Source organism: Rhodamnia argentea, chromosome 3 (genome assembly GCF_020921035.1).
Source record: "Rhodamnia argentea isolate NSW1041297 chromosome 3, ASM2092103v1, whole genome shotgun sequence".
In the NCBI taxonomy this organism is placed as follows: Eukaryota; Viridiplantae; Streptophyta; class Magnoliopsida; order Myrtales; family Myrtaceae; genus Rhodamnia; species Rhodamnia argentea.
This window is the reverse complement of record NC_063152.1, coordinates 1,978,213-1,991,585: the sequence shown is the minus strand read 5'-3', so window position 1 is coordinate 1,991,585 and position 13,373 is coordinate 1,978,213. Positions and strand designations below refer to the sequence as shown.

Below are 13,373 nucleotides of genomic sequence, written 5' to 3'. Positions count from 1 at the left end.
AAGATCCCCCTTCGCAGATCTCGGCCACTGAACGAGGGTCGGCCAATCACCCCGAAAGAAAAAAAAAAGTAAAAAGAAGAAGAAAAACTTGAATTTAAAAAAAAAATTATAAAAATTGTCTACATTACCGCCGGTTGTGGGACATCCGACATCCACGTTCACGTCGACTATTTTCGAAAAAAATTATCCGAATGGATTCAATTGGCAAAGTATCTAGAAATTTAAAGTTCAATTGACAAAATTAAAATGTCCATAGCAAGGGTTAAATTTTTGAAAAAATTTCCATAGGAAAATTTGTAAGAAGGAAAACGCTGTGGATTCATGCATGGTAGAAAAAAAGAAAAAAAATCTAGATTCTAAATGGATTCAATTGAAAAGCAAAGTATCCAAAGATTTACTATAAATTAATTTTTGCAAAAAATAAAATGTTTAGAGACAAATTTACCAAACTATTTTGTCAAAAAATGCGATAAGTTTAAGATTTTTTGAAAATATTTCCGATAGGAAAAACTTCATCCAAGAAGGAAAACGGGGGGTGGATTCCATGCATGGTAGAATGTTGACAACACTTAAAAAAAAAAAACACTAGATTCTTCAAGAAGAGAGAGAGAGAGAGAGTTAGAGTTTACGTGGTAAAAAAATCGCTGGGCTTGTATTCTTTGTAAAAAGAAAGACCAAACTACCTTTTCATTTTGGCTTATCTTTACATATTAAAACTAACCGTAACTGAACCGAAAATACTAAAACTTATCACGAAATTATAATTGAGCCCTAAAACTTTTGAAAAACACAATTAAGTCCTAAAAATTATCATGAAATTACAATCAAAGTCATTCCATTAACTTCATCCAAATTTAACAAACGGAAAATGCTAACAAGACATCAACTTGACGAATTTTAGGATTTTGATTGCACTTATTGAAAATTTTCGAAACTCGGTTGCAATTCCGTAATAAATTTTAGGATTTTCGGTCACGAAGTCGTCCCACTTGGCTTTCGCCTTGCTTTATCCCGCCCTCCCTTTTCCCCGGTTCATAAGATTCACGCCAGCCCCATCTAGAATTGCTGATCAATCAAAGGCTAAGGCTAAGGCTGACGTTGGTCCTTCCCTCTTCCCCAGTTTTCTCCGATCCTGCCCGGGGGAAAGATTAGTCCAAGCGAAGCAAGTTCGTAGCAGTAGCACCAGGGGGATGGATTCACGCCTTATCGTTCAACATCGCGTCACGGAAGTTTCGAAGACGACTCCCACTTGGTTGAAAGCAAAGTGAAAGGGCGCGCTCATGACAACTCCAACCCCCATGGACCGCTCACATTGCTCCACCCACAAAAAAAAAAAAAAATCCTAAACTTATTTCATTGAAAAGAAAAAAAAATATTTTAAAAATTATACACGTCAATGCCGGCCGTGCCACGAGAGACAACCGGCATTTTCGTCAGCGATTTCCTGCCTAAATTTGTTGGGTAGACTAAATCGGTTCGGTTGAAAGGTTTAGGACCGAATTGACACCAATGAAATAGATTTATGACTTCATTTTTTTTTTTTATACTTTTCCCGCTCCGCCCACCTCTTCAAACCTAATCAATTTACACTTCCTAACCCAAATTACACGTGAGATTGAGAAAGGGTGAACCAAAATAGCAGCATGATATGGAGGGGATATTTTCAGGTTGAGAGTGCACTTTCAGTGCAAACAGATCGCACCCACTTGGAATCTGATTTGGGAAGGCCATTGCAGGGCAGCTAGAAGTCAAGTCAACCCTCTCTTTCAAGGTAGGGTTTAAGTCATTTATTGAGTTGACTTGGAAATGCTGTACAAAGGCGAGACTCCAAAGGAGTCGGTCTTCGCCGTGCGTGTTGGCGGCGGCAAAGACTCAGGGCGTGTGGGAAGGGTTCTGAACCACACGGTGCTTCATGACAAGTTGACGTCGACCAGTCTTTGCCAAGTTTTACTCGGTCAATCAAGACTTTTTGGACGACCTTTCTCGATCAAAGTTAGCGATCGTTCGTGCGTGGAGATTTGTGAGAAGAGTAAGAGCGTAAGACGGACGACGCGGTTCGATGTGGAACAAAGGACTCATTGTCTTGACATAGAGCGTAAGACGGATGACACGGTTCGATGTGGAACAAAGGACTCATTGTCTTGACATAGTCTTCTTGATAATTCAAATTACGTGTAGATGGGTTAAATCTAAGCATGATTGGTAGCTTGTTAGGGCATAGTTCATACTCCCCATCGACGGGAAAGCACATGGGTTCATCGGGCAGCGCCCTTGAACATCAATGACTTTTATAGTTTGAGCCCATATTTTTTTCATTGGTAGCTTGGGTTTGGGTTCATAAATAGCTACAAAGAAGTCTAATTATAATGTAATCCTCCATTGGAGGTAGCCTTAGTTTAAGGCAAATCAGGATAAAACTTTGTTTCTCGCTTTCACGATTTCTTTTGTTGTGATTGTGCGTCGAGTCCTTGCATAGGCCGCGTTTGGATTGGATTCATATGATTTTGAAACAGCATGAAGACATAAAGCTCCTTGCTAATGTAAATGGTCTTCCCATGGCGGGCTTATATTTGCCATTGCTTGCTATCACAAGCCATCGGTGTAGGATTCAACACCCAAAATGATATCCATTGACGAGGCTGGATTGGTCAAATGGCTGCCCCAATCAAAGCTTCAAGTTCGTACCCTTCATGGATTTTAGGCCCACGAAACACTGTCTGCTGAAGTCACAGAAGACAGCCCCAATAGAGTGAAATCCTATATGCTGATGGGCCGCCTCCTAGTCATGGTGAAAAGAAAGAGTGTTAATGGTTCAGTTCAATTTGATTTTTTTAAAATTAAACCAACCTAAAATATTAAGAGATAAACTCAAATTGAACCACGGTTCAATTTGATTTTGATTTTTTCTTTCTCTTTTTTTTTTCTTTTTTGGTTCAAATCCGGTGGAGCCGACATTGGCTGAGGGTTGGGCCCTTTGCCAGTTTGCCCTAAAAAAGAAAAAATAAATAAAATAAAAAGATGGTTATTTTGAGAATTTTTAATGCATTTGATTAGGGGTGAGCAAATCGGACCACCCGGACCAGGATTGCCCAAATCGGATCGGGACCGCCCGAATCGGACCGCGACCGGTGGTCCGGTTCCCGGTTCTAGAGGGAGCGGTCCAGTTCCCGGTTCTAGGATCCTCTAGGACCGGACCGGACCGATTGAATTTTTTTAGTTTAAGTTCGGTGTATATCATCAAGGGAAAACTTGAAGCTGACCTTTGGACCCCAGACAAAGAAGGTTTGGGAAATAAACAAACCAATAAAACGCAAAGCAAACATAATGAAGATGGTCTGCAGCAGATTTCACAACCTTGTGCTATGTTTGAGGCACTAAGACAACTGAAAGAATAATCCTATGGAGTAGCAAGGGATTCTCGTATCACACATGAACAAAATCTAATTCAAACAAATCTCTGTGTACGCCAACAATGAAGTAACTCATCTCTCCACAATCAGTCATGGTAAAGCATGATGGATGCTTCCATTTGTCAATCAAAAGCTTCAGACGACCCACTTAATGAAGCTGCTGTAAAGGATAGAGAACATCAACTTATCCTGCAAATAATACTTACAAAGAGTCCAGCAGGAACTAAACCATTCATACAAAGTGTACTCGTCCAAATAGCCGGCAAAGCTCGTGTGCTGCATGCGGGAATGGTGCATTTTTTTTTTTTTTTGCATGTCTCCGGTCCAATGGAACCGCCCGAGAACCGAACCGGACCCGTGGTCCGATTCCCGATTCCAAAAAATTGAGAACCGGGACCATCGGTCCGGTTCTCGGTTCTTGAGGAGAATTAGACCGGACCGGGAACCGATCACCCCTACATTTGATCAACCGAATCGAATCAAACCGAACAAAAACAAAAGAATGATTATTGTTTAATTACCTGAAGGGATAAAAACTTTCTTTTAATTTTTTTAACTTACTGAACTGAACTCAAATGCACAAATTTTTAACTTAGTTCGGTTCGCGGTTCAGTTTTTCAGTTTGATTTTAACACCCCTAATGAAAAGCAGGAGTCGTACGATGTTCTTTTATCACAGTGGCCCAAACAATGCTCAGTCAAATTTTGATAAGCAGTATTCCATCAAGAGCCCTAGAGATTTATGGGTCCCCTAAACACGAAATGCTATATACCCAGGCCCTGTTTGATTCAGCATTTGGCCAATGGACGTTGAGAAAATGCAAATATCTTTGGGCTAAAAGTCTTTTTCAAAATTCAAGTAGTGTTTGGTAAAATATATTTAAAAAACATATTTGGAAAGCAACTTTGACGTAAATGTTGTTTGGTGAAAAATGAATTTTGTAAAATATTTTTTCTTTTTGAAAAAAAGACAGTGGCGATTGTTGGCCGGCGGTGGCGGCAACCCGAAGCGGCCGACACCGGCGGCGATCGGCAATCGGTGGCGGCGGTGACAACCGGCGATCGGCGACTAGTGGTGGTGGCCGGCGACCGGCGGCAATGGGCGGCGCGGCGGCGACCAACGGCAGCGATCGGCGGCGGCCACCGATGATGGCGGCCGATAGGCGATGGCGGTGGGCGGCGGCGGTGACAAAATTAAAATTAAAAAAAAATTAGTTGCATTTTGCAAAAATCCTTTAGTCTAAAGTACCTCTAAAGGTATTTTGGGCTAAATGACTTTGGAGAGCATTTGAAATGTAATTGCATCTCCCCAAAGTGAGCCAAAAAATGAACCAAACATCATTTGCATTTGGCCAAGGGACTTTAGAGTCCCATTGCTCATTTGCAATGCTGAACCAAACGAGGCCCTAGTAACAGATGGTGAAACTGCAATTATATGTACAGGGGATCGTATGCCAGTTTCTTTAGAAGAATACCAACCAACAGCAATTGGAACAGACGTAGAAATTCTCATTTCTCCTTCAGGATTCATCATTCTAACAAAAACTCTGCAAGTACTAGGAACAAAATTTCATTCTGGTTACATAACAGGAACACTTGCCCCACCAAACTTCTTGCACACTATTACTGGATTTTCTTGCATGTGATATATGAATTCTATGCTAAATCATGCACCTCATCAAGCCTTTTATTAATTGATTTTTTTTTTTTATACTTTTCCCGCTCCGTCCACCTCTTCAAACCTAATCAATTTACACTTTCTAACCCAAATTACACGTGAGATTGAGAAAGGGTGAACCAAAATAGCAGCATGATATGGAGGGGATATTTTCAGGTTGAGAGTGCACTTTCAGAGCAAACAGATCGCACCCACTTGGAATCTGATTTGGGCAGGCCATTGCAGGGCAGCTAGAAGTCAAGTCAACCCTCTCTTTCAAGGTAGGGTTTAAGTCATTTATTGAGTTGACTTGGAAATGCTGTACAAAGGCGAGACTCCAAAGGAGTCGGTCTTCGTCGTGCGTGTTGGGGGCGGCAAAGACTCAGGGCGTGTGGGAAGGGTTCTGAACCACACGGTGCTTCATGACAAGTTGACGTCAACCAGTCTTTGCCAAGTTTTACTTGGTCAATCAAGACTTTTTGGATGACCTTTCTCGATCAAAGTTAGCGATCGTTCGTGCGTGGAGATTTGTGAGAAGAGTAAGAGCGTAAGAAGGACGACGCGGTTCGATGTGGAACAAAGAACTCATTGTCTTGACATAGTCTTCTTGATAGTTAGAAGATTTGTGAGAAGAGTAAGAGCGTAAGACGGACGACACGGTTCGATGTGGAACAAAGGACTCATTGTCTTGACATAGTCTTCTTGATAGTTCGAATTACGTGTAGATGAGTTAAATCTAAGCATGATCCGTAGCTTTCGATGTGGAACAAAGGACTCATTATCTTGACATAATCTTCTTGATGGTTCGAATTACGTGTAGATGGGTTAAATCTAAGCATGATCCGTAGCTTGTTAGGGCATAGTTCATACTCCCCATCAACAGGAAAGCACGTGGGTTCATGGGGCATCACTCTTGAACATTAATGACTTTTATAGTTTGAGCTCATATTTTTTCCATTGGTAGTTTAGGTTTGGGTTCATAAATAGCTACAGAGAAGGCCAATTATAGCGAATCAGGATAAAACTTTGTTTCTCGATTTCTTTTTCTCGCTTTCACGATTTCTTTCATTGTGATTGTGCACCGAATCTTTACATAGGCCGCGTTGGATCGGATTCATATGATTTTGAAACAGCATGAAGACATAAAAAGCTCCTTGCTAATGTAAATGGTCTTCCCATGGCGGGCTGATATTTGCCTTTGCTTGCTGCCACAAGCCATCGGCGAGGGATTCAAAATCCAAAATGATATCCCATTGATGAGGCCGGATTGGTCAAATGGATGCCCCAATCGAAACTTCAAGTTCGTACCCGTCATGGATTTTAGGCCCACGAAACACTGTCTGCTGAAGTCACAGGAGACAGCCCCACTAGAGGCAAATTCTATATGCTGATGGGCCTCCCTCCTAGTCCTAGTGAAAAGTGGGGGACGTTCGATGTTCTTTATCACAGTGGCCCAAACAATGCTCAGTCAAATCTTGACAGCAGTCTTCTCGTCAGAAATTACATTCACCATGAGCCCTAGAGATTTGTAGGTCCCCTACACACGACATGCGATATACCTATTAACAGATCCTACACGTAATACTTTCCGACACGCGGTCAACAAGTGTCAAAAGCCCAACACGTGACCAGCGACACGCGAGTCCCGCATCTTAACATGCTATTAAGATACCTTGGATAAGTAGAGACAAGATGCGACCCTATTTTGCTGAAACATTAATATGCTTTAAAAATTATTCAATAACGAGTTCTTACGAGTGAGTTATTGTTAAGCAAAGGTATGTGTCATTTGAATTCGGACAAAATTTCTACGGAGCGGGCTCCATAGAATTGGTGATCTTGATTTGGAGTCAAATCCTTTGAAAATAACCAATGGCCTTGCTCATTATCTTATTGATTGAGTAAATAAGTGCTGAACAATCTAATTATTCGGCCTATTTTCGCATGTCGAAGATGCACTCATGCAGGTTGTCCAAGAGAGCCCTCTCGAATGTTGAGACCCATTTTGAAAGTCAATGATCAATCATGAATTCTTTATAATATGTAGAAATTCCTTTCGAATATTGAAAACATTCAAGCAGTTAAAGAACGAGGGCCGTGATCATATATCATTCCAAACAATCAATTAAACAATAAGGCTATGGAGATACCCAATTTTGCATCTAGAGACCCCAGCTTAGCGTCGCGAGAGAAGTTGCCACACTTGACCGTCGCCGCCGTCGCCGAAGGAGAGGCCTCCCCCTCTAGAGAGGTGCCCGAAAACTAGGGGTGTCAACGGTTCGGTTCGATTTTTCAAAAAAATCGAACCGAATCGAACGTTAGAATAACTAGCTAAGCCGAACCGAATTGCAAACCAATTTGAATATGAACCGAACCGAAAATTCAGTTTGGTTCGGATCAATTCGATTTTTCGGTTTTTCTTTCCATTTTTTTCTTTTTTGTTTCAAGCGTTGTTACTGTTGCATCTGCTAAATGCACTTTGAAAAGCCCTTTGTCGCCTCCAATTTTAATTCATCTTCACACATCCCAAAGCAAGATCGTGATTTCTTCAATCTCCCACCGATTGATCAATCATCCACGAGCCAGAGCCATCTCTATTTTGTCCGAATCACAGTTCTATTTTGACGTCCTTCTTTATTCCCTCTCGAGCTCTCCCCCTGTGAAATCTCAGTTCTACTTCTCATTGTTTTTTCTTCTTTTGGTTCTCTCTTCTCAACTCCTTTTCCTTTTTTTGTCCATTTAAACCCACGTTCTTTTAAAAAGAAGCAGATCCCATGACCACATCCCCTGCTCACGCTGCTCCCTCTTTTTCTCTCGACTATTTTTGCTCTCTCTAGACTGGACGAAGGATGGACTGAAGAATGAGCCCCCTCCTTTTGTGGGCTCTCTGTTCTCTGTGAAAGAAGACCTGTCGAGCTCTCTTGTTGCTCAAAAGAAGAAGAAGGCCACTCCTTCGCTCTCTGTCTCTCACGAGCATTCCTTGTTTCTGGTTTAGTCTTATCTCTAATCATCTCAACTTTAGCGAGGGGCTGCGACCCCTCACCCATGGCTGGCGAGGGTCGCCGGCCACCGGACCTCATTCAGTGTGGTCGGCGGCCCCTAGCCCTTTGCACCAAAATAGGGCAAAAAAAAAAAAAAAAGAAGGAAAAGTAAAAAAAATTATTATTTTTTTCCAAATGGCTAATATTAAGTAGAAAGAAGATGTTTCTGATCGCGATTCGATTAACCGAACCAAACCAAAATAATCCAAATTGAAAAAGAAAGAATGGTTATTTTTCATTACGCGAATCGAAAATCGAACGTAACCGAAATGTACAAAATTTTCGATTCGATTCAATTAGCGATTTGGTTCGGCATTTCGATTCGACTTTGACACCCCCACCGAACACAGTGGCCCAACGCGAAGGAGAGGCGGTGATGTGAGAAAAAACCAATTCTTCTCGTGTTTACTCTATTGAGAAATCCTATTCTGATCTATCCCACCCACTTCTCTGGAATTTTTTTATCCTAATTATATCCCTCTATATTCACCTTTTATCCTATCCTAGACAGCTGCCAAATACAGAGTAGGACAAAACTTATTATATCATCGCTTAACTCATTCTTAAGTTATATATCCAACCACCCCAAAATTAATATACCCAATCAATAATAAATCTACTATATCCAACCATCACAAAATTAATATACCCATCAGTCCCAAAAAAACCTAATTGCGAATTCTTAATAGAAGGAAAAAAAAACTCAATGCTTGATATTTTTTATACACATGATAATTTATCATTTTTATATAAAAATCTACATTTAATATACAACGTGCCCCAATGTGTCAAAATTCTTTACATTTTGAGAAGTGACGTATCGAAATGTCATGTCGGGTGTCCGTGCTACTTAGATGGTGACACTGCAATTATATGTACAAGGGATCGTATGCCAGTTTCTTTAGAAGAATACCAACCCACAGCAATTGCAACAGACGGAATTTCTCCTTCGGGATTCATCATTCCAACTAAAAACTCTGCAAGTACTAGGAACAAAATCGCATTCTGGTTGAATAACATGAACCGTGACACTTGCCCCACCAAACTTCTTGCACACTATTACTAGATTGTTAAAAACATACGAACTAAGCATTAAGTAAACCTCATCCTTGGATGTAGAAGCTTATCCCAGGTCCAGTCAGCCAAGAAAGATTTTGAGTAGGGACATTTTATTACTCCAAAGGGTGCTCAAATGTTGCGCTTTCTCCTGAACTTTCCCTTACCGTGGCGCTTGTTTTTACCCACCTTGAATTTCCTCTTGGATTTCTTCCCTACACCACCAGCTGGCTTCAAGGAACTCTTGCTTTGATTGCCATCAGCCATTTCTATATCTGTTCAAGCACCAAATCATTCAGACAATCTAACCACCACGGAAAAAGCTACAGCAGAGAGTTGATACTAAAACGGCAAAGGCAACTTATTATCTCGTTCCAACCAGGTGAAAACAAAATTAATTCTTCCAGTCTCAGAGCTTAAGACTTATTTCCATTCTTTGAGGATCCTATCATTTGTCAATTCCTAAGTATGTTTGAGCTGGCAAATCAGGCCAATTGCATGCAAAAACAAAAATTGTTACGTTGCACGCAGAAGTTCTAATCAAAACCTGGAGCAATTTAGCTAGAAGTCGAAAGAAATTATTTGTGAAAAGCAGAACACAGTAATTCACAACGCAGGAAGTAGCTTAATAAGATTGACTTGCTCCACCGATCTTTTAGTCACCGACTTTCTAATAAGAAACAAGAACAGATTTGTCCAGCTAAAATCTGATAGCTTTCCTTCATTTCCTAGTAACAGAGTCAGTCAGAACAGGTCATTGGCATGCATAGGAGGAGGAAGTAAAGCAGAAGTGCGTGCTGTGAGAAATGGAAAACACTGCAAGGCTCTTTCAGCACGAGCGAACTCCCCTCCTCAATCATCATGTGTATTCACGGTTGCACACTACAGTAGCATCGGGCTATTCTACTTTCCTAAAGCTTGATATGAGTAAAGCAGGGGTGGCAAGCTGTGACCGAATTACTGAAATCTCTGCATAATCCCTTAGGCAAGTGACACATCCCAATTCACATGTTATTCAAGTCTAGGAGATGATCTCGCAGCTGCATCAGTATGATTCAGCATTGACGTCTTCATCGCGAATTCAATCACCCATTTTGCAATCAAATTCCATCACAACATATAACAATGTGTGATTCAGCAGACGAATTGGAAGCTACTTCGAACTTGTTTCTCCAATATTCACTATACAAGCTACAAGTATTGAAGTCACAACCTCCAAAAACCACCAAACCAAACATCTGAAAGATCTTAAACTAACCACTTGAACTCATGGACATAACGACACATGACAAGGTAACAGTTACCACCGAACGACAACGTAGCTGCGCTCAGAATCCAACAATGACAAAAGATGAAACAAAAGGAGAAGCAGAGAGCATATACCCATGGAACCGTTGAAGGCGGCGGCGGCGACCTCCATGGAATTGGAACTGGAGCTGGGGAGAGCGGGGACGGGGACCTTCGGAGCGGCGAGAGCAGCTTCCTGAGCGGCGAGCTTCGCGGCGTCCTTCTTGTCGTAGAAGGGCTCGACGATCTCCCTCCGGATAGCTCTCAACCTCTTCAATTTCTTCGATCTCATAGACTTCGCCATATCTCTCTCTCTCTCTCTCTCTCTCTCTCTCTCTCTCTGCGACAAGAACCTCCACGAAGACGAGAGGCACTGGAGAGCTAGGGTTTTGTTCTGCGTCCGAGGAAGGAGGCACCGAACAGGAAGCGAGGCGGCTTTATGAGTTTTCATCTTGCAGCTGACTACTTTGACAAAATTACATTTTCGCCTCCACAATTACAATATAATTCTATTTGACACCATGTACTTTTCCTTTTTTTGCAAATTACCTCAGGAATTCGCCAAAATCGCATATTTATACCACATATTTTAGGTGGGAAGACCGTTGTTTATTTGATACCCAACCTTTCTCTTTCCAATCTGGTCTTTTACAATTTATGAGAAGGGCTTCATTGTCATTATGCCACTTTTTTATCTTATCATTTGTACAAACTTATTAGGACAGTTTCGAACATTCAAGCACGTACAAACGAGCGCGTTGGGAATAAGTAATTTGAATTCTAATTCTGATTTTTCTGTGGCAGGGTAAATGTGATGTTTGTACCCTGCCCCAATGTCATTGCACATTAAGCAAAGATTCAACGACTTTAACATCATAATGACAGTACGTTGAGATTTCCCATTTCGATACTATCGGGTCTTGAACTCCGGACTAACGGAGTGACTTGCAAATGTGGACCGGTTTCTCCATTTCGTTTCGATCGTCCCCCTCTGAGCGGTATAGTTTTGCTTTTGTTCTTCGGGTATTTCGGCCTTTTCGGGGCGTTTTACACGCTATGAGTGCATCTGGGCAGTCCTGGTTTTCATTTGCACCATCTTGTTGTTCAGTGAAGTGTACTGTATTGTGCAAGCATCAAATAATGCCAATGACAATTACTTATGTTCTCGAGTCTGCAGATGTAAGACATGAAGAGTTCGGGTGTATGAACATGAAGTGAAGCAAGACCATAGAAGAGCCTTTACAGAAACTGGCATGGCATCACTCCTAGATCCCAATTTACATGTCAAGAAAAAATCTCCACACCCCTCTGTGTTTGTGATAACTTCCGGTGATGCATGCGCCTCATCAAGCCTTGCCGATGAACTCGACGTCGAACAAGAGCACAGACTGCGGCGGAATGACACATGATCCTGCGCCACCAGGAATTTAGCTAAGCACATAGCTCATTTCTGATGATGATGGGGTTTGTCATGGATCAATGGAGGTTACCTCCTTTGCAGCCGGCTCCTCTCATGCCGTAGCCGAGCTCCGGAGGCAGCTTCAAAATCCGTTTTCCCCCTGTGATTAGGCGGTGTTTAGACAGATGTGGAGGAACGTGTTTGATCATCAGATCAAATGGAGTTTCATACCAGCAAGCATTGGCGGCACTCCATCCCCACCTAAAATGCCTTCATCCCACCCTTTGATCACCTACACCAAGTTCCCACACAATAGTACAAGCTAGTTTAGGTGATTCTGAATTGAGAATCGGTCCCTCACCGAACTCGAGAGAGGCCGGAAAGGGATAAAGGGAGTACCTCGCCGACCCCGACTTTGAAAGTGAGAGGCTTGCCGCGATTGTAGCTGCTGTCGAACACCTTCCCGTTCTCCAATTTCCCGACATAATGCGCCTGCAAATGCTTTCCTTGTTTCTACACATGTTCTTTACTCCAAAGGAAATGAGAAAGCCAAAGGAAAGAGTGAAATCTAAGTCTTGAGAGTCGTAACCTTAATGAGCTGTCCTTTGACAGCCTCAGGCCCGGTGCCCACCACTTTGTCGCAGTAGGCGAGCCCCGAAGGCGCCACTGTCAGCTCGCACGGCGCCGTCTCCGCTGCTCCTGAAACCCAGGATTGCCAGGCAACGAGCTTTACGAGGCCTAACCCCATCCCGATAGCTCCTCTTCGTCCGGTCGTGGTGCTCAACAAGTCCGGCCTAGGCTCGACCGTGCAGTTCCTGGGTTTATCCGCATTGTTTCTGACGACGAATGATAAATCAGTTCTAGCCTTCGCGACGTTCCCAGGATCGAAATGCCCCGGCCACAATGGCAGCGAACAGGAACAGCTGCTTATTGCCATTAACCCGCCGAGCAAGAAGGACCGGAACCGGAGCTCGAACTGGAAGTGTATGGATAGGCTTCGATAATTCTTTCTGGTTTCTGTGGACAATAATCAATCTTCCTTCACTTCATTCGACCAAAACTAGTAACTGGATCCAACACACAGGATCATACGCCTCCTTCAGCCCAAGATTTACAAGGCCCATCCCTTGGCCATCTATCACCCACCCATCAATCACCAAATCATGCTCAACCCAATGGATCAGCTCTTGGATTGGGCTTTTCTGTTGGGCCAAGTCTAGATCGACAAGCTCATGATTGATTAATACTTGTCAAGGGAAAATGACACTAATAATCCCTGAACTTTAATACTATATTGCTCAAATTAAAAGTTGAGATACCATATTGTGTATTGAGCTAAAGTTCAGGGACCACATTGTACATTAAATCAAAGTTCATGAATCATTTATATGATTATCCCTACTTGTAACTTATGGTGAAAATCGAATCTCTCTAAAACAAAAATTGAGTTAGTCCTAAGGAATCGATTGAGTGGTCAAACCATTCACAAAACCAAAGTTCCATGGTAAACCCATCTTCCCATTC

The 13,373-nt window shown here is 42.2% G+C and overlaps 2 protein-coding genes across 2 annotated transcripts; both read right to left on the bottom strand.

Annotated features, from left to right (window-relative positions):
• Positions 1-9,290: 9,290 nt before the first annotated feature.
• Positions 9,291-10,875, bottom strand: LOC115754990. Its single transcript, XM_030694207.2, has 2 exons — positions 10,547-10,875; positions 9,291-9,438 (listed from the first exon to the last, which is right to left on the bottom strand). Exons 1-2 carry the CDS (start codon positions 10,752-10,754, stop codon positions 9,296-9,298), a joined length of 351 nt encoding a protein of 116 aa, XP_030550067.1. The 5' UTR covers positions 10,755-10,875; the 3' UTR covers positions 9,291-9,295.
• Positions 10,876-11,590: 715 nt separating this feature from the next.
• Positions 11,591-12,872, bottom strand: LOC115754989 (peptidyl-prolyl cis-trans isomerase FKBP13, chloroplastic-like). The gene is made up of 5 exons (XM_030694206.2): positions 12,439-12,872; positions 12,249-12,341; positions 12,081-12,141; positions 11,941-12,009; positions 11,591-11,861 (listed from the first exon to the last, which is right to left on the bottom strand). The coding sequence occupies exons 1-5, from the start codon at positions 12,784-12,786 to the stop codon at positions 11,797-11,799; spliced, it is 636 nt and encodes a 211-aa protein (XP_030550066.2). The 5' UTR covers positions 12,787-12,872; the 3' UTR covers positions 11,591-11,796.
• Between the last annotated feature and the right edge of the window lie 501 nt (positions 12,873-13,373).